The sequence below is a fragment of the Hippocampus comes genome, unplaced genomic scaffold (genome assembly GCF_001891065.2).
Source record: "Hippocampus comes isolate QL1 unplaced genomic scaffold, H_comes_QL1_v1.1 scaffold125, whole genome shotgun sequence".
Lineage (NCBI taxonomy): Eukaryota > Metazoa > Chordata > Actinopteri > Syngnathiformes > Syngnathidae > Hippocampus > Hippocampus comes.
Window position 1 is genome coordinate 717,781 of NW_017805453.1, and position 21,273 is coordinate 739,053.

A 21,273-nucleotide genomic window follows, 5' to 3' on the forward strand; every position below is an offset into this window, starting at 1 on the left:
AAAAAAAAGAAGGTACATCTCCGACAGTGAAACATTCGGGTTGTGTAATTAATTTAATTCATATAATAATTATGAGTTAATTTAATTGTTAACATTTTCTTCTATTATTCCAGTCAATAGATATGTTTAATAAATAAGAATAAGAATAATATATAAATCAATAAAATCGCAATTTTCGCTTTAAACGTGAAAGCACGAAATGTGAAATCACCAGACTGTTCTGTTTTAGACTCGTGAGATTGTCGATACTGGCCACTTGGGGGTCAGTACGTGAGAACCGGACGAGTGGTGTCTCCTTTCTGCTCCTATCCCCGCCCCCTGGCCCAGAGAGACCTTACCCCCATGTCCCGTCCAACCCGCCCCGCCTCAGAAGCGCACTTTGTCGCGCACTGCGCTGAACTACTCTGTGCTCATTCCGCGCCGTTTCGCCTCCAAATCCGCCTTCACGCACTTTTTTTGTGTGCGTGGGTTCCCATACGATGTTGGATTAACTCCTTGTAATTTAGGAGGGCTATTGAGAGAACATGGTCGACCTGCGGCACGTCAACTGACTGCACGTTTCTGCTTCAGGTGAATATGAAACTTTCAAATAAATGATTGCGTGTATAGAGTTGCATTTTCAGTTTTGCAGGGTTTACTTCTGAGGTGATAAAGACTAGCGTTGTTCTCGTTTATTATAGTACAAATTGAGAAATAGGGTTTGTGTTTGAGTTACAGTGGTCACTTATACACTATACCCCAGACTGCTAATTAAAGACTTCATGTACCTGTTTGAAGGTTTTACACTGTTGACCTACAGTGTTTACGTACTGTATGTGCATTCCATCGGAGTCAAAATTTTCCACATTGTACCATATGGCCTTGTATTGTTGTTTGGTACACATCATATCAATAAACACAATTCTGATGTTCAAAGTTACAAAAGCCCATCCCACTGACAGGAGTCTGCACCCCCAATAAAATGACAATGATGTACTTGTGTCTGCCAATTATTTACAGTTGTGATTGACAACATTTCACCCCACCGAAGCGTGACAAAAATCGGCGAACCGCATATTATTGCCAAGTTTAAAACACTGCCCCTTTCTAGATCCTATTGGTTTTAGTTACAAGTTCCATCGGTTAATAAGTAAACGATAGGAATCTGGACCTGCACTGCTATTCTCTTCTTTGTTTGCCCTAAGGGTTGAGCTGGGCTCTCCGCAGAGCGGTGGTGTTTGCACCGCGGGTTTCCGGCTGTGACGCAGATAGAGAAGAGGACACCCGCGGACCATGGATTTCGGCAATGACGTGGACCTGTCCAACAACAACATTATGCCCCTGTGGAAGCGCCGTACGGACAACCACAGAAGCCCGCCGGACTCGAGGAAGCCGCGGCCGTGTAGTTACCACGCCAACGGGGTCACGATGACGGATTTCCCAGCCGAGGACAAGTGCGCTTTCACCTTGAGCCAGCCGGCTGAGAAACTGGTGGTTACATCTCAGTGTGTGGGCAAGAACACGGCGGTGCTGAAGCATGTTTTACACAAACCTTCCAAAAAGTCCAGAGTTGTTCGGAGTATTAGTATTGGGCACATCTCCAATGGACGCTTCTCTTTGTCTAAGTTCAAGTCAGATGGCAGCAGAACGACCTCGTTGGACCACAAAGCGAGTAACGGAATGTACAACACAGTAAATCATAGCAATGGACGAACAATTTGGCCCTCTCCTCAAGCATTCATTTCCAGTGTGTTTAGCCTGAACTTGCCGAAAGAGAAGACCCCGTCCTATCATAACCTACCCTCACCTGAAACGGTTCAACACGCCTCGAACAATAACCACCTCGAACGGTCCTCATCACCGTCCAGCCCGTATCCTCCCGCCAGACGGACTCCTTCTCACAGCTCCACTTCGAGCATCCCCTCCCTCTCCTCCCTCACCTCCTCGGACCCCCCAACACCACGCTCCTCCTCGCCGACCGAGAGTCGGCCGCCCCTTCACAGACAGTCTTCGCCTTCGCCCGCCATCTCCCAAGACGCCAGGAATGCTTCTTCTTCGTCGCCCCCCACTTCGATTTCCCCGTGTGTGTCACCCGTTCCCTCGATCGTACTCAGCACAAACAGCCCCGCCGCCCTGAAGATGGGCACCCAGCAGCTCATCCCGAAGGGCTTAGCCTCAGGTAGTCGGCAGAGCAAGACACCCGCATCCAGCCCACAGGGCCAAGGGTTGGTAGGGCTGCTGGGTTTGGATGCTCCCAATAGGGCTTTAAAAACACTAAGCATGGTGGAAACGGGGGCCTACTTTTCCACGGGAGCGGGGCGCGGCGAAGGGACTGATGGGGAAAATGAAAGCCCGGGGAACCTCAGGAGGGGGCTGAGGAGTACATCCTACCGGAAGGCTGTTGTCACCGGAGTCGATATGGAGCCTCAGGCACTTTCCCAGGCCGCCGTGAAGGGATTAGATAGCGATAATAAAACTCCCCCAGTCACCCCGGGCAGTCCTTGCATTGTAAAGCCCACCAGCCCAGGGGCACCGAAGCCTGACAGCCCGTCAACTCCTACTGGCACGAAAAAGAGCAAGGTAAGCTGAGCAAGCCCCATAAAGATAACCGTATCATCAATCAAGATAAGCAGTCAATAACACAAATCAAGCACATGAACAGGCTCTTGTGTGTTCCTCAAAGTGGACATTAAGTATGGGGGGGGGGGGGGTTCTTGTACTTCCACCAGAAATCAGAACAAAGCCTTACAAGGACATTTATCATTTCATGGTTGGCAGACCTGACGTAATGCTAGTCACGCTAGCACACAGTGGCTTTGTTTTCGCTAAAGAGGTCAACAGACAGTTCAGGGGTAGGTGCCAAAGTTTACGTGACATGTCGTATACTATTTTCAGACTCCTGACAAGAAGAACATTCTGACCCCTCAACGAACCTTTGACAGCGAAGGTGAGAGCGGGGCTCCACTATTGCATTTCTACCATAACCACGCCGGTGTTGTCATTTTCGATTCTTTTCTTAGACACTAATCCTTTCCTTCTCGAAAAATGTCTTTCAGAGGAGGAACTGTACCAGAACTATCAGGAAAAGGCGTTACATAACGATTCGGATGAGGATGCTGATTCCGGAGAAGCTCCATCCGATAATGGCATCGTGTTGCAATACAGACCGATCCGGACTTCCTGGAGCCAGCTTACTGTGGTTAGACATCACAGACACTCCATATTACAGACACGTTGGCGTTTTTGTAGACTTTCAGGAGATTTAGTCACGAGGGCTTCCCTCACCTTTCAATTGAAAGGTTTACAAAGTTATGGACATAATGTTTGCGGCATCGGAGGCCGTAGGATGTGTGATTTATGTTTTATACGTATTCATTTGTTATAATGTTAATACCTCGTGCTTGCCTAACCCTTAAGTCGACATTTTCATCATTGACTCACAATGACTGAGTCTTGCGACGACTTAATCCCCCCCGCCATTCTTCTGTCTCCTTAGTTGAACACAGTATAGAGTACTTGGAATGTGCGCATTCTCAAGAATGCCGACATATCCAGTTCAGCGAGTGTCGGCGACTGCGCTCAGCCAAGAGTGCAGGCGCACTTTTTTAAGAATGGGGGAGGCCTTCAGTCAGCCAGACCTCTTTTGGGAGCACTGCGTAGTCTCATGCCAGCGCGTTGGCAAGTTCCTCTTAATATGTCAGACTGAAGCTATGTATAAAATGTTGCCTTTAGAGCGACGCGCGGCCGCCGAAGTTGCATAATACAGTTCAAAATCGGAATGGAGGGAATGTACTCTATCTAGGAAGTGATGAGTGAGTTTGTTTATTCCCGGGCATCCTCGGTGGCTTGTTTACTTGGTGAGACGTGGTCAAACATGCGAAAGGATCGACAGAAAGTGACCAGCAGAGATTAAAGGGCAACAATAACATCCTGTACTGATGTGAAAGTGACGTCCCGTACATCATCAGCAGTCTGTTAAACTCGACTGTAGGCGTGTCTGACAGACCGCAACAATGTTTGCCTTTGCGATCCAATGTTATTTTAGCACTTCAGAAGAAGCGCAGGTACACCGCTGTCGCCGTCCTGTCCTGACAACACGAAACTCAAGAGAAGCACGGAACCAGAATTTCCAGTTGTCTCCATTTAATCTCCTCCTTGCAGTACTTTTGCAGATGTTTCAGATGATCTGCACAATTAAGTGTTATATTGTTTGACTAGGATTGTGGTGGACTTATTACTCAAGTTCCTGAATTTATTAATTGTTGTTTGAGATGAGAGAATTGCTCACTTTTTTTTTTTTTTTGTAACTCCTGTTTCAATGCCAGTGTGCGATAAGGGAGGTCTTCTTGGATGTAGCCTGACTTCTGATAGGCAATGACGACATGTTCGTGTTCATTAACTCATTTGAATCAACAGCCATTGATTAAATTGGTTATGGGTGAGTCGGGCAAGATTTGATTCATCAACAATCAATTCCATCCAGTTAATCTCATTTTAAGGCTCGATTTCATCGGTTCTTGTTTCATACTCCAAAAATGATGAATAATATGGTGACAAACTGGAAGATGTATCGGAATTTAATTTTGGACTGATTAAAGGCCCAAGGGGTCTACCAAAATGTTTTTAGACCATTTATAGGTCAAATAACATTTTTTACTTCCGTTAAACAAAAGAACAAATTCTCCTCATTACCTTGACTAAATACCTCGCAATCCTATCACATTCAAGCGGGAATGGGCAAGCTGTGTAGGCACCGGATCGTAAAAACGCTGCGTTCCAATGTTTACTTGAAAATGTGCTGCATTTGTTCAGCATTCAATGAGAAGATTAGATTGTGTGCATGGTAAAGCCTCAAGAGGTTATTTGCTGGTTTGATGTTGGTTTGTTTGTTCCCACTTGGGCGTTAGGCCAGATACTAGAGATGAAGCAGTACCACTTCCTGGTCTCTTTCCAGTATGAGGAGCAGCCTTGGAACTTAGTCATAAAGAGAGTGTTCTCGCATGTTCAATTTGAAGTAGAAGGTGCCCGAGGAGCCTTACTGGTGTAATAATGTGCAATTCAAGTCTGAGGCGGGTTTTACTTCAGGCCTGATTTCTTCCCGACAAAGATGCTGGCAGAATGAGTTAAGCACACTTTACAGGTCACACCCAGTACAATCCAAAAGATCATTTTGGTTTCGATCGTATTCAAACACATTTCACTGTACAGTGGAAGCTTTACTTACGAAATTAATTGGTTCTGGAAGAAATTTCTTAACAAGAAAATTTTGGAAGTAGAGACGCCTTTTCCATGTAAATGCCCTAATCCGTTCCAAGCCCCCCCCCCCCCCAAAAAATGCAGACATAAATGTTTTCTGAAGCATAAAAATGCATCAAGATATGCAACAAATACATGTTACAATTAGATTATTGCATAATAAATGAGAGTTGTGCATAATGTAAAAAAAAATAAAAAGAATAGAATAAAGCATAAAAGTTACTGTCATTTCACTTTTTAACTGCTTCCTCATCGTTTTTTGCTCACTTTAATTCAAGTTATCCCTCTGAAGTGGATTTTGCCTGGCGTTTTGTAAAGAACTGATCCAAGGACGTTTGCTTTTGTCGGCTTTTAACAATCCTTCGAAAATGTCCAAGGCAAACATCAGCATAGTGAGCGATTGCCCGCCTGGTGAACACTTTTTCTGGGTTATTCACATTTAAGTAAAACTATCGGAACGCCTCATGGCACGAGGGGCGAGTGACGAGGACGCTGCATTGACACATATCTATATATTTATCTATCTACATGCATAGACACATACGGTAGAGGTCCCTCTTAGCCAATGGATGGTTGGATGATGCTCGGGCAATAGCCAATGGCAGAGTAGCTATAAGTATGTTGCGTTCAGGAAACTCGGAGCTGCGAGTAGCAGCCCATACTGTATTTTTAACTATCGTATCTTGAAATTTCTTTCTTAATAAGAGGCAATATTTTCCTGTTGAGGCGTTTCGTAACTTTAACATTTCGTATGAAGAGACGTTCGTAAGTAGAGGAACCACTGTACGTTCCTCTTCTGTGCTTAGAGCCAAACGATACTCACCGAACATAGCGGCAGGCCACTTGTTGTCTCCATGTCGTCACCATGTCATCCGTCGCCATGGGCATGCAATGAGGATCTCTTGTCCCGTTTTGGACAACAGCTTTGCTGCCCCCCCACAGAGTGCGGTATGTTAAGTGCTCCAGCCAATGTGCTCAGCGCACAATGACAACAGATGCAATTGCGCCACACACTTGCAACGAATGCAGAGGGGAACCCCTGTGAAGCAAGTTGAAAATGTGACTCTTGATTCCAACAGTATTTCACTGACTGAAATGTTTTCTCTCCAAAGGTCAAGAAAAGTGGTCTGTTTGATCGGATGAGTCAGGAGGAGCGCAAAAGACAAGAGGTACCGATAATATTTTCCATTGACTTTGGCCCTTAGAGGAATGCCACGCATCACTAGAAACCTTTTTCAGGTCTCATTCATGCCGACTCACACATCACTCAATTGAGTCTCTGAAATGAAACGAAAAAGCCCAATCAAAGGCGACCGATTAATTTGTGGTCTTCTTCTATCTTTTGTACACACATTTGCCTTTGAGACACGTTCATCAGTTCCAAATTGAGAAACACTGTTTTGAGTGACGGACAAGTCTTGGGACACGGCTCAGTTAATTCATTCACTCCCAAAGACGTATTTAGATGTCTTTTCAGACACCACACATTTAATCCTAGCTCCTCATTTTATATTGACTGTACTTGAAAAGGGTCTGAAACGGTCTAAAAATGGCTATTTTCAGACCCTAAAATGAGGAGCTGGGATTAAATGTGTGGTGTCTGAAAAGACATCTAAAAACGTCGTTGGGAGTGAATGAGTTTTAAGTGTCGAACCAATCTGATGTTCGATTCGTTATTTTGGTTCGTTCTCTCAGTGTGGGAAAGGTCCCTTTACCTTTTCCTAGTGCACAAAGCACAAAGTCAACCAAAACGTGGTTGGATGGAAGAACCTGCACATAACCCTGACCTCAACCCCAACACATTCAATTGGGATGACCTACGACAGAGATTGATTGTGGTTCAGAACTCCCTCAGATTTTCAGAGACATCCTATAATCAGGCCATTGCTGACTTTAATCGCAGTGGAGGAAGACTGCTCAAATTTGTCCCAATTATCGGTTTGTTATTACCCCGCTTGACCAAGTGTTGACGAATCAAGTCGTACTCCTCTTCAGGCAATCTTTGAGGTGATCTCCTCCGAGCACTCGTACCTCCACAGTCTGGAGATCCTCATCCGCATGTTCAAGAACTCGCCGGAGCTCAGTGAGGCCATGACCAAGACGGAACACCACCACCTCTTCTCCAACATCACCGATGTCCGCGAGGCCAGCAAAAAGTAAGGAATTCAAACATCCACGTTTTTTTTAGCTGCCCCCGTGTGCCTCATAAAAGCTTTGTGGTATTTTGCTTTCGGGCAATGAGCCGGATAATTCCGTATTTAATAGTACTTCAACACTTTAGGGCATCGCGCTCGCTTCCATTTGCGGTGTGTCTAAAAGCACCGCGACATTTGCCTTCTTTTTATACTCGCAGCCTGGCTTGGAGCTTGACAGTGGTCTCTGCTGCCCGACACAAAACAGAATCAGATTGAGACTAAAAGAAGTCAAAATGTTCGTTTTTTTTTTTTAAATATATTTTGGTTGGCAGTGGTTCAAGAAACCCTCCGACTGCATCTGTCCGTCGCGCTTTAGCAAAGAAACGGTAAATGTCTGTTAACAACAGACTTTCAAGAATCCTTCCTATAAGCAGCCGAGTTGGTGAAAATAGTCTTCCCCACTTAGAACTGATACAAGATGATGCGATCCACAATGAGCAGAGAGCAGCACGTCCATTCGGATTCCTGGCGCCAGAATGTGTTTACCCTGGAATGTCGTTTAAATATTGTTACACACTTACCAGGGATTCCTCACACCCATTCCTGACAATGATACTGAGAATTTACTGACATTTTTGTCCCTAATGGCATTCATGAAAAAATATTTGTGTGGGTGTAAGGATTGCAAAAGGGTGGAACATTTACAGTAAATTCCACGGGACGTTTACAAAGCGGAGGAACTTGGTTTTCACGGGAATTAATAGCAATTCATGGGAAGGAACTGCGACTGTTGCCTTTGTTTATAGACAAACACAATGATACAGATTGTGTTTGGTGAGAAGCAGATGTACAAACTAATTAGCGGTTTTTAATTTTGGTTGATCTCATCTTAATCTGGACCTCAACATTCCGGCAGCGTCCTCAAAGTCTTCATTTTAACTACAATTGCGCCAAAGCAGATACCGCGGTGACCAAGATTCCTGCGGCATTTCAGTTAAACTCAACCAAATGTACAATGTAGCAAATTTCCAATCGACTCGCATTCATTTCTATGACATCATAATATTTAAGTGAAACTGCGATGCAATAGAACTTTCATTCCATTTATGAGGAATGTCAAATTTACTGTAACCTGTTTCCAGTGTGATTTTGGAATTGCTCCAAGCGTCGTTCAGATTGGTGGATTCCTACCCTTTAACCGGATTTATGGCCCCTTAACTTGGTTGAGCAGTTAGTCGCATTTGGGGATTACAATCCTATGTCGTTTTGAAAATAGAGGTGCTTTAAAGACCATTTGTGGCCACTTTTTCATGGTTGACCTTGTCCAGATGCGCGCGTGCATCTATGCAGGGTTCAAAAAGCATCAATAACTGTTCCCTGTTCTTGTTCACGGATTCCGTGGTCTGGTCTTTGCTCAGTGAGAGCACTTACAGGCATCTTCACTTTATCTTTCACCCGATGGTTTTGATGTACATTATGCATTCGCCCTTTGCTCATCTATGCGCAAATTCCTTCAGTCTGTTGAGACTTGCCGTGACCCCTTGTAAATTTCACTTCGCACTCGCCTCCTTCTGCCATTCACACCGACACACCGACACACTGGGCAGCTAAGATACTCAAATGGCTCCGTAGCACCCATCAAACAAAAGGGCCCCGGTAGAAGTCGGAATTTGGGTTTACAATGTGAAAGAAAGCTGCGTAAACGTGCATCACGCCTCCAGGCATCCGGTGATGTTTTCAGTGCAGTGGTGTGACAGCTAGCGGGGGGGGGGCTTTAAGGGTTATTACATGCAGGTGTGTGACTGATTGTATTTCAGTCGACGCCTCGGGTGATGAGATAGCTCATTTACTAGCATTCCTTCTTACGTTCTCATTAAAGAGTGTGTCACGGTTTAGCCTCGTTTGGCAAATAGTGTCATTGTAAAGAGGCTGAAGTCAAATTATATGTCAAGTGAAACTGGAGTTTAAAAAAAATAATCATAAAAAAGATTATTATAGAGAAAAGCAGACAGGTTGCAAAGGATAACACAACATTGTTGCGCACTAATGTCAGATTCTACCAGAATGGCAATGGGTGGAGACTATGACATCACCACATGAAATAAGATTGCCTTGAACACAGCGCAGGGAATTTGTTCATCTATGAGACTGTTGACCTGCTGCTGTTTTGGTTAGCAGCAAAGTTGAAATGGATTTAGCAGTTAAATGTCCTTATGCTGCATTAGAGGTCGTTTGTTTGTTATAGTTGCGTAAAGGCAGTGTAAATTCAGCCGTATCGGGGAAGCTGCAGTTAGTGTAAGCACATGATTTTGAGTTTGACTGTATCGTAATTGGGGAGTTCGCTGATGGCGTAGCGGTACACTCGCCTGACTTGTGAGGGGGCAGCGTGCGATCGGTTCCCACTCAGTGACGGTGTGGATGTGGGTGTGAACGGTCATTTGTCTCGATATGTGCCCTGCGACTGACTGGCGACCATTTCAGGGGGTAGTCTGCCTTCCCCCCAAAGTCGGCTTGGATAGGCTCCGGCAAATCCCCCTCGACCCTGTTCAGGATAAGAGGCGTTGAAAATGGATGGTTGGATTGATTGTAATTGCTTTTACACTTTTTTTTTTGTACATCTCCCAAATCCAAATGGAGTCAATGTTAATGTGGCCTTTGTTGTGTCACCCTCCACATGACCCTAATGACAACATGAAGCCCCAGAGGTCGGGTCAGTGAGTTTTGCCCACATCCTTGACCTGGAAGAGGCTAAAATAGATGCTTCGGATAGCTCACGCAGCCTTGGATCCTGTGTGGACATGTCCTCGCTCGGAAAGAGCGGTGCTGAAAAGCATTGTCTCCAATCGATGGACCCGCATGAGGAGTGGCACAGTCGTAGGAGGATAATGGTGCGCAGGTCAAGCTCAGCGTTTGTTGCCTTCCCGTTTGCCACCTTGACATGACAAGCTTAGTCCCCCCTTTTTTTTTTTTTCGTTGTTGCCTGCTGTTAAACAGACCATCTGCCGCTCCTCAGGAAGAGGAAAAGCCTCTGTTGTCGTGTGTTGATGTTGGAACGCGTCTCTATTTTAAGAGGCGCGGAGTTCCTCTTCTGTGATCTTACAAGAGAAAGGTGTAAGGGGGGGTGTTTCCTGCCTTGCGGACTCCCGCGTGCGCTGCATGTTTCCCCTGACGCCGCTGACTCATGTCCCTCCTTTCACTGGGGAGTACCGACCTCACAGTTCTATTGTGTTGTCAGTCGGCAGTGGCAGATACACTGCCGGCATCCCGAGTTTAGCGATCCAATATTCTGTGGCTAAACCACCTGTTACTGTGCCTTCATTTTGGACGCTGCAATACTGTACCCCGCATTTCTACAGCCTATTTGTCCCCAAAACTCATTCAGTACCAGCCAATTCTAGACCAAGTCTGAAAAGACGTTTAAAAACGTCTTTGGGAGTGAATGAGTTAAGGTCCCGAGCACGATACCAAAAATCTTCTGCACCTCCGGAACAACCGTCAAGCAAACAAGCGGATAAGCTGAAGGGCAACAGCTCTGCATTCCCCGCCATTGTTGTTGATTGATTGCGTGGGCGGCATGGCTCGGGTGGTCGGCAACATTCTATCACACGCAAGCGCCATCCTGCCTGGGATACGACCCCAAAGGCTGAATAGTTGCGAGATGACTTCATCCTGCCCGTTTAGCTTCACAGGAGTGATCGGGGGAACCTTTACAGGCCGTGTAAAAGGGCCTAACGGCAACGTGACCGTGTCCTTTTTTTTTGAGGTTCTTTAAACAGTTGGAGGAGAAACACCAGCGCATCGCGATCGACAGCATCAGCGACGTCGTTTGCAAGCACGCCGAATCCAACTTTGATCCTTACGTGACGTATTGCTCCAACGAGGTCTACCAGCAGAGAACCCTGCAAAGGCTGTTGTGAGTGGCCGCACGCACACACGCGTTATCTCCTCCACCTTTCATCCAGATTGTACTACTCTCACACTTTGACCTTGGCGGTTTACGAAAGCTACTTTTTCTTCCTCCTCCTCATGGTGCAGATCCAAGAATCCAGTTTTTAAGGAGGTGCTGAGCAGGATCGAGGGCCACCCTGACTGCAGGAACCTCCCCATGATCTCCTTCCTCATCTTGCCCATGCAGAGGGTCACGCGCCTGCCCTTGCTCATGGACGTGAGTGTGCCCGAGCTTTGGAATTAACAGACTTTGGTTCTTATGTAACTGCCGCTGAATTGTTCTCGCACAGCAAACAACATGCAGGGCGTGTGCTTTGACTCACAAACCACAAACTTTCAGTTCAGGTGACTTTACGTCATGGTCCGATCCGCCTTCTCGCTCACTATGCTTATTCCTCAGTGACCATTCTCCCCCACTCTCCCACTTTCCTTTCGCGTGCTCCATTTTCACGCCCTTTGCTTCAAAATGTTTTGAGTGTCTCCCAAGAGTCTCTGGGGTTTAGTCCACATGGAGGCCTCGAGATCCTGAGAAAGTTTGGTTTCACTTCACTTTCTTCCCACAGCTGCTCTTGAGTTTCGACACGCTATCAGGCATTGATAAGGCGCTGTGTGCTTTTATAGGCACAATGAACTGATCCTGTTCTCTTTTGTCTTTTGCCGTGTGCGTTCCCTGCCTCCTGCAGACAATTTGCCAGAAGACTCCAAAAGACTCGGCGCAGTATGAAGAATGTAAGAAGGCTTTACATGCCGTCAGCAAGGTCAGTGAGTGAACAGGGGCCAACATCCTCATTCTCCTGATATGTACAGAATGCCTGAGTAACCCTTCTTCTTATATGTCAACAACTTAAATACTTAATTTAAGCGGTGTTGAAAATAGATGGATGGATATATAGTAATAATAAATGCATAAATGTAAATACTTCAAGTTGAGTCAAAATTAACTTAAAAAAACTCAATTCAATGTGTTTAATTTATTATTACTCTGCATAAACACGTATGTGGAAAAGGGAGTTCAGAACATTCCTCAATCCCATTTTTTTTTTTGTTTTAGGAGAATAAATTCTAGGGAAGGGTATAATAGCCCACAAATTCAATTGATCCCAGCTATCCAACTCCTACAGGAAACAGTCTTCTCCTCAGCCAAACATGTGCATTGAAACAGAAATGTCCATTTTTAAATCATTAAAAAATAATTAAAAAAAGAATAGATTAATTCTGTTAAGGAAATGTATTTTAATGCCTAATAATAGCAGATTGCCTAGAGATAAAACAAAGATTTTAGTATTGGACTTATTTTGTAGATACTCACATGTGGTACCGCTATACAAAAAGTCTGCCTTTTTATTTTTGTGCTCTTGTAGGTTCAAACAATGATGAAAACATAAACTTCTTTCAGGCAAAAATATATTTAACATCTGTGTCTATACGTGCAGGTGGTGAGGAAATGCAACGAGGGTGCGCGCACCATGGAGAGAACCGAGATGATGTACACCATTAACTCCCAGCTGGACTTTAAGATTAAGGTAGCGTGGATGCAGATGTATCACGCCCTAATATGAAATAGTGAAGACTTTTTAAGACTCCTCTTACCAATTTGAGGTCCTGTCTTACCCCGCAGCCGTTCCCGCTGGTTTCGTCATCCCGCTGGATGGTGAAAAGAGGCGAGCTAACGGCCTTTGTGGAGGACAACGGCATCTTCCTCAAGCGGACATCGAGGCAACAGGTCTACTTCTTCCTCTTCAACGATGTCCTCATCGTCACCCGGAAAAAGAGGTAAGCGCCGTTGAGGGCGTCAAGTTTAAACTATTTGGTTTGAACTACTTTGTCAATTTACATCATGTGGATGCGAGTATTTACGCAGCTTGAGAAGGAAGTCAGTTTTTCTATTCTGAGTAGCGGTTGTTCTAATTATGGTCGGAGGTGAGCCGACTTTGGGCGAGTGGTGGGGGTACGCTGTGAACTGGTTGCCAGCCAAATCGCAGGGTACATACACATTCACACCTCGGGGCAATTTAGAGCAGGAGTCGGCAAGCATTTCTGCCTGAGGCCACATTTGATTCTTAAAACAACCACACGGGACAAGTAAAATGGCAATTTCAGTGTAATAAAAATGACAGGCCTCTTGATCATGTTTGATTGATTGGGCTGTGGATTAAAGAATGAAGCAAGCCGGATGAGGCCATACTTTGTCTGAGGCTACATTTATACTTTACGGAGGCCATACAAACGGATCGTGAGGTAACATGACAGGTGCGGATAAGAAACCTAGTTGGATAAAGTACAACAGCGTCAACGCAACTAATCTTGATAGAACATGATAGGTTGGGATGTAACAAAAAAATATATATATATATATATATACACAAAATTGTGAAATCGATTTTGATTCGACCAACCGAATTGAATGGTTCCATTTTAACCTCATTCCGTGCTGGAATCGTATCACACCCCACGTGTTGAGATATGTATCGAATCGTCTTTTATGAATGATGCACACCAGATAAAAATGGGTAGTTATCGATTTGACGTTGCCACAGCCATATCACATTGAACTGAATTGTGATTCCACTGGATCGAACCAAATGAAATTGTTACATTTAATTAAAATTAGTGCATCCTTGACTCGTATCGTTGAATGCGTATGTGCAAGGGAAAGATTTTGCAATTTTTTTAATCAATGAGAGAATGCACACTGCGCATTTGAATTAAGGACTCTTTTGCGCTTTTTCTTTGTCCCAAAGATGGATTAGTGACTTGATTGTTGACAAAAAAAACAAACAAAAAACCTAATGTCAAACATTTTGGGTGTAGAAATGCCCCGTCGGACTCGCTGATGCCGACTCTAGAGCCAGGCCCAGCGGGGGGAGCTCTATCCGATTCTGCCAGCATCACAAACATGCTCCAAAGCTGCCAAGTGGTCCTACTTCGTCTGTAGTAAGCCTTGACCGAATTTGAGAAACGTTCAAGACTTCATTCAAAACGTGACAGGTCAGGAGGGAATGGACGGAAATCGCAGGCTAAAAACTGTGCCTTTGAGCCTCCCGATGTCAGCAACCCTTCGCCCTCCCGGCTGTAAAGTTGCAGGTGTCTGAACCTGCAGCTTTTCTACTTTACTAGCATACATATTTTTTTTCCCCCCCAGTGTCATCAACTGTTGTTGAGTCATCAAAACTTTTTATAAAATTCCAGCTCAAGGCTAAATACTTCCAGGAAATTATGTGCTCTTCATTAGCGTGGGTGTGGGTTTTTTTGTCTTTTTTTTTTTTTTTGCCCCTCAAAACATGGCCCTAAAGCACTTTCACTCATTTGGTCTCTGGAATCGATTGTCCCCTGACTGGCGCGCTCAAAATTCCTAACAGTCATCGAGAAGGGCGAGGAGAAAAAGAAACATTCCACATGATGTTTTTCTCGAAATGGAAGCTGGATGAAACAGATCGCTTTGGTGCGCCTCAAACTGAATATCCAGAAACGTTTTATTCGTGGAACACCGTGAACACGAAAAGACATTTCAACATCAACTATCAATAATCTGTTTGACAAGACATTAAATAAATAAGCAAAAAAATAACATACTGTGTGCACCTTGTTAAACCGAAAGTAGATAATCCAAAATAAAGTCGACTAGATGGTATCGTTTCGTCTCTCGCAATCTCTCGTTCTCGATCTTCTCTCCGTAATTCCCTCGCGATCCGCCACACGTGACCCTGAACCGGAAGTGATCCTCGAGAAAACGTTCCAAATAACATCTTAAAAAGATTTAAAGAAAAACATAAATATAAAGGTTCACAAGGAAGCCAAACACACCTGAACAAACAACAACCTCAAATAAATTATATTTTTAGTTGTCATGGCAACTGATCGACTCAATATTGGCACCAGCTACAGTGCGTGGTGCGATCCAGCTTTCGTTTGGAACAAGACGGCTTTTGGAAAACGGGCACGTGAATGATCGTAACTGTTGTAACTGTTAAAATAGAGCGGCTAAACTGCTCATGTTTACGTGGACAGGCTGTGGAAATTCTGCTTGCATTGTCACATTTTCCAATTCATCTCTTGCTGCTACCTGTTCAAATGTTTCAAGAGGTTTGGTTTATTTCCTTTTTTATTTTTTGACGACATGCATGTACGTTGCGAATGAAAGGAACACATATGCACGTTTCCTGGTAGCGACACGTTCGGTTACTTTATGTTTACGGCTCGTTCTTTCATTTATTGGTGGATTTTGTTGACGTGTTCCATTCGAACTAAAGTTAGAAGGAAAAGCTGGACTCTGACCGGTGGCAGTCATGCACATGTCTGATGGAATAAAATATGATCACAGCTCGCAGTTGGTCACGTAATATTACGACTATCAGTCATATGATCACCGAGCCATACTTGTATTGCGCTTCAGAAAGTAATCGATGGGTAGGTTTGGGGGGGGGGGTCTCCACTCAATGGTCCACGGAGCCATACCGGTTGGTTGAGGACCAGTGTCTTAAGAAACCTGGGAATTCTTTTAAATTATCACTGGTGGGGGATGCATAAGGTGGGAAGCACTGTGGACCAATGGTTAGCATGTGTCACTCACACGGGGTGAGATGAGAACATCTCACATTAACTGAAGTTAGATCGTTCGTTATGCTTTGTTGTTTGCCGAAGAAGGCTGATTTTCTAACCAGTCATTTGGGGGTCGTGTCCAATCCACGAATTTATCGATTCCTCAGCATGCAGGACCAAATGATGGCTCATTATTGAAGTGAACGGATTCCCGGATCCAAAGTGGGAAGATGAAGCGGAAAGCGCGCCCTGTCAGATTTGGCTGTCACGCAAGCGTCGAGTTGCTGGACTGTGCGGTAACTTGCATAACGCCCAAGGGTCCACAGCAGCTGGCTTTTCTCTCATTTCCATTTCCCTCAACCGTACTGTTTTTTTTTTAACCTTTTAAGCATCTTTTAAGCAGCCACTGTTGTCACAGTGCTTTCTTCTTGTTCTTTTAGCCCTCATGGTTGTAACATTGTGGGTGAGCCTCCCATAATCCCAACAATGTGCCCTACTTTTTTCTCAGTATTTTTTTATGATGCACCCTCAACATCCATTTTGAAACAAAAGTGATTTGCACATGTATTTAAAACAATCAAACAATACTGAGTTAAGAATGGCCCGCTAGCTTAATGCTAACATATACAGTACAATCAACCCCTGCGCTATACAGTGTCGCTAGTAGCGCGGTTTGCCGATGAAGGCTGATCACGTTTAAGTTGGACATCGAACAGTCTTTAATTGATTTAATCTATTTAATTCAGCTCCTATTTTTAAAAAATCCGATTCCGGTACTAGCAAACACATTTTTTTTTCAATTAGCCTGATGTTCAGTTAAAAGATAGTGTTAGCCTTTGTGCGTTGCTACCTACTAGGGGTGTCCCAATCTGATGTTGGTATCAAATATCAGCCAAAAAGACAGTATCGGATTATAGATCTCTGATATTCGCAGTAATATACAAGCAGTCGATTTCAGACTCCGTTCCCACCATATACTAAATGTAAAAAAATGATTGTAAATGTACTGAAGGGAAACTTGAACTGTTTCTTTTCACTTAAAGAGTGTACTTTTATTGACTTTAGTAGTGTTATTGCACAGGGTCCATTATTTTGTATTTCTTTCATTTAAGTGCAGTACATTCTCATGTTGGAGGTTGAATTTATGTCAGCCAAATGTTTAAAACAATGGGTCATATATTCTCATACGCACTGTTGCTGACGAGTGTCCTTTGATTGGTATTGCGTAATCAAGTTATTTCATTCTAAAAAAAATACAAGTGTGTAGCAGTCATGCTGATATCATCGCGGATCGATATCGGTATCAGTTCTCGAGGCTGCAATATAGGTATATTATCGGAAGTGAAAAAGTTGTATCGGGACACCCCTACTCTCCGTTCCTGGAGCGCCGCCGTCCTGCATGTTTTTCATCTCTCCCTGTGGCAACACACCAGATTCAAATGAACAGGATCGATATCAGGATTCTGCAGAACTTGTTGATGAGCTGATCATTTGAATCAGGTGTGGTGCCACAGGGAGAGATGGGAAATCATGCAGGATGGCGGACCCCCAGGACCGCAGTTTGACACCTATGCTCGACAGTATGTAACAGTATGCTAATCAGGTTCTGCCTCCATCATTGTTCTCCCCTTTGTAGAAGTCCTACTTGTTTGGCGTGGTTGATTTGCAAACAATGGGTAGGGGTCAAAGCGTGGGGGTGGTCTTCAACAGCTGCCGGTGGTTGAGCAACACTCAAAGCTTGTTGAGACCCTCCAGACCGTGACTGAATCCCCTGCCTGGCCACGACTCCAACAGTTCATATTTTTTAAGTGAGGGTGCAAAAACAGAAGCATTTCGACACTTACACCCTCCTGTTTGTTTTGGAGCGTGCTCCCTAATGGACACGTCGGCTCACGTGACGCCGCTTCCCCTCGCCAGCTCAGCTGCCGTTCCAGTCTCGAGTTGATAAAACCCACATGGGCTCGCCTTAAGCTCCTGTTCTTGGACGCACTACGTAAACACGCTTCGCATGTAAGGTTGCACAATTGGCTCCAGATGTTTCCAAAAGAGTCTGTGCGCTCGCCGACAAAAGCTTACACTAAGGGACAGGTACTTGTGGGAAATACAGGCTGAAGAAACAGGTTACGTTTTTCTTTTAACTGTTGTAAAGTGTGACCTGAAACGTAGCTGCTGATTTATGAGCCTCTCTGGGTGACCATTATTAACTTGACAGTCTCAGAGGGGTTTAAAACATTATGGGATGAGAAACCTGAGCTTAATTTAATGTTTGGGTGAGAAGGGGTTGAATAAAATAACCAGATGGAATTTCCGCCCTTTTTTCATGTCGCTATTCTGGGTCCTGACACGGAAAAAGTGGACATGGCAATTTTGTGCCTTAGGCGGTCGTATCAGAGCTGTAACAGATGTAGAACGACTGCGTTTTAAGGAATTCCACACAACACAGAATTCATCTATCTAGTTATGATGGACATGGATGTAAAGTTTAACACGGATAATCATTTCTACTGCCCAGTGTTTGATGTCCAAAAAGTATTTTAAACAATAATCACCTGCATATGCACAGTTTACAATTCACAACTTTTCCTTTTCACATCTTTTGTGGTCTTTCAGTTCTATATCTCGACCAAGAGACTAATTTTGACTCATGACTGAGACACATTTGGACATCTCAGTAAAATGCCGTCAACAGTCATTGTCACATGGGGCACCATTGATGTCATTTGTCTTTTTTTTTTGGTGGGGGGTGGGGGGGGTTGGCAGAAAAAAATTATTGGCCAACTTTGGTTTGTTTGATCATTAAGACGGGGAAGTTGAAAATGGTAAACCCTTGGAAATGTGACAGCTACAACAGCTTGTGATTGATCAAAAGGTGTGTCATGTTAAATAAAGTGCAAAGTGTGTACAAAGAAGAGAAAAGATGATCAGGATTATTTAAATTTAGAAGTAGATGCAATGATGTAATGTGCGTATACACACACACACACACACACACACACACACACACACCCACACACACACACACACACACACACACACGCACACACACAGCAGACATGTATGCACACACACTACTAAATACTACTACTACTAAATACTACTACTACTACTACTACTACAACAACATAGGCTGCAAATAGTTTGTAACATTTGTCAAATGTAAAATTGTTAGAGTGGTGATTCATTGTACATCCGATATTCTGCCATAAAAAGCATATTTTCACTGTTGTTGGTATTTTACAGAAGAAAAAGACTGTTCAGATGTTTCAGGTGCCACTACAACAAAAATTATTGGCATAAAAGTCACTGTTGCCATAAAATGTATCTTTTCACAAAAAGCTTGTTTCCTGTGGGCTTGGTCCAAAATAGGTGATTAGGTGAAACCAACCCATGTTTTATGAGGCAACTGATAAACAAAAACAAAACAAAAAAATGGAATAAGGTAGATGACCTTTTTTGTGTGATGAAAGAAGAGTTTCTGTGTTTACATTGTCATAAAACAATATTCTGTGAGCCTTGAAAGAACATTCAGAGTGCTCTAAATTGGCTGGCAGTCAAGAGATTTTCTCCTAAAAATGGCTGCCATTGAACGAGTTAAGAGTCCTCTCTTCTATTTCCCAGCGAGGAGAGCTACTCTGTGATCGACTACGCCCTGAGGGACGAGATCTGGGTGGGCTCCTGCCAGCCAGAGGAGGTCAACCTGTCGCCAGTCCGCGGCACCGCCGCTATGCTGAGCTCACGGCAAGCCGGCGCCAACCACCTCTTCCGACTGCGTTTCTTGAGCAACCACTCCGGCGAAAAGGTGCCCATGATCTTGGGGACGGAGTTACTGTGAGTACATTTCTCATTCATTTACAATCGCTTCTCCGTCTTCTCCTGTTCTCTCTTCTTGCTCGGTGTGTTACATAATTCACTTCTCACTCCTCGCACTCCTCATCCTCCTCTCGTGTTCACGATGTTTGTCAGAAGTGTAGGAAATGGACTTTGTGAGGAATGTTTGTGTGCGATATCGCAAAAACACCTTTAAATGGTATTACTTCGTTATGTGTCAACGCTCTCCTCCACACTTTGGTGTCGTCTTCTAGTCGAGGAACCAACCCCCTTCCCCAACATATCCACCAATTGCTTGAGCAGGCCAGAATTCCGAGAAGTCAACGGATCAAAATTACCGTGATTTTTCAAATGCCGATACTTGCCCTGAGACTCGAATTAACAAGCATAAATGGAAAATTATCAATTAGAAGAGCAAATGTGGGAGTTATTTTTTTTTTTTCCCAATGGGTGGCTTTAGAAATATTGAGTTCTCTTTCCAGGTTTTTCTGTTAGTTTTTTTTCCCACAATGACAGAGACCACCTGTCACGTTGCTACTTTTAACGTTTTACTTCAGAGTTATTACAGACTATGATTACAAAACTTTGAGATTATTTATATTTCCATTATTTGCGATGGGGAAAAATAGTTTGGTGTTCAACCTGAACGGTTACACTTTATTTACATGTTCACAGTTAGCATCCAGTATGCTTTTCAATCACTCTGAAAGCATATTTCTGGACAACCTAAGCCAACTAACAACTTGTCCACTTCTGTCTTTTCCGGCCTATTTTGGGTTCGCAGGGATATTTTGTTACACTTCCATTGTTGCGCGATGACATTCAACTTTTACTGCCTCTTGTTAAAGGTACCTCGGAAATAAAGTTTATTAGGCGCACTCAGTTGTTTTGTCTTCGCTTGTACTGTGAGGCAAGACGGCTGCCTGCACCGGTTCATTGTTTTGTTGATGGCTTTCCAACCCGGTGGTTTGAAGAATATGCAAAAAGACACGTGCGGCTTAAGTCATTCCATTACTGGGTACATCTGAGGAGTACTTTTATTTGGATGAGAGTTTTATCTCTGTTAGGAAACACTTTGCCCACCAGATCCATCTCCCTTTTGTACAGTAAATAGAGTCAAGAGGGTTTCTTTGGAGGGATTATGTAACGCACACATAAACAAAGGGGGCCTTGTCATATATTTGGCTTCATATGCGGTTTATTTGTTCCAGCCCGTGTTTGAGAATGAACAGTTGCACGTGGCGTGTGCGCGCACTACAGTCTATTTCTCACGAGAATTTTGTAGGATTCCCAACTGAAAGTGATTAGTTTACATTTTTCATGAATGTCTGGCCTAGCAGTTCGAAAGGCTGGTCCACCTAAAATTATTTTTCCCATTAAAATAATAAAAATTTATTGTATTTGATCTTAAAACATTTATTAATTGTGGAGGAAGCGTAAGTCATATTTGATTTAAAATTTGTCATTGTCATACAAGTGCAAAGTGACGCCAAATACTGTCGGTGCTCTCATTGTTAGTATTGTCATCAATCTCGATTTTGATGGTGAGTCAGTTTGTGCCTTCTCGTCTATTAAAAAAAAAAAAAAA

At 43.9% G+C, this 21,273-nt stretch overlaps 1 protein-coding gene across 2 annotated transcripts in view; it reads left to right on the forward strand.

The window, feature by feature from the left end:
• LOC109518476 (rho guanine nucleotide exchange factor 26) overlaps nt 1-21,273 on the forward strand; it is a 38,445-nt gene that overhangs the window by 9,780 nt on the left and 7,392 nt on the right. The window contains exons 1-12 of one of the 2 annotated variants that reach the window (XM_019874317.1): nt 232-570; nt 1,185-2,559; nt 2,875-2,926; nt 3,036-3,178; nt 6,348-6,404; nt 7,231-7,391; nt 11,134-11,283; nt 11,406-11,535; nt 12,002-12,076; nt 12,752-12,841; nt 12,937-13,091; nt 19,476-19,685. In XM_019874317.1, the coding sequence (XP_019729876.1) occupies nt 1,273-2,559; nt 2,875-2,926; nt 3,036-3,178; nt 6,348-6,404; nt 7,231-7,391; nt 11,134-11,283; nt 11,406-11,535; nt 12,002-12,076; nt 12,752-12,841; nt 12,937-13,091; nt 19,476-19,685 (2,510 nt within the window). In that variant the 5' untranslated portion in view covers nt 232-570; nt 1,185-1,272. Of the gene's footprint in view, nt 1-231; nt 571-1,184; nt 2,560-2,874; nt 2,927-3,035; nt 3,179-6,347; nt 6,405-7,230; nt 7,392-11,133; nt 11,284-11,405; nt 11,536-12,001; nt 12,077-12,751; nt 12,842-12,936; nt 13,092-19,475; nt 19,686-21,273 lie in introns of those variants that run through there. The other variant, XM_019874316.1, reaches the window with a different exon arrangement.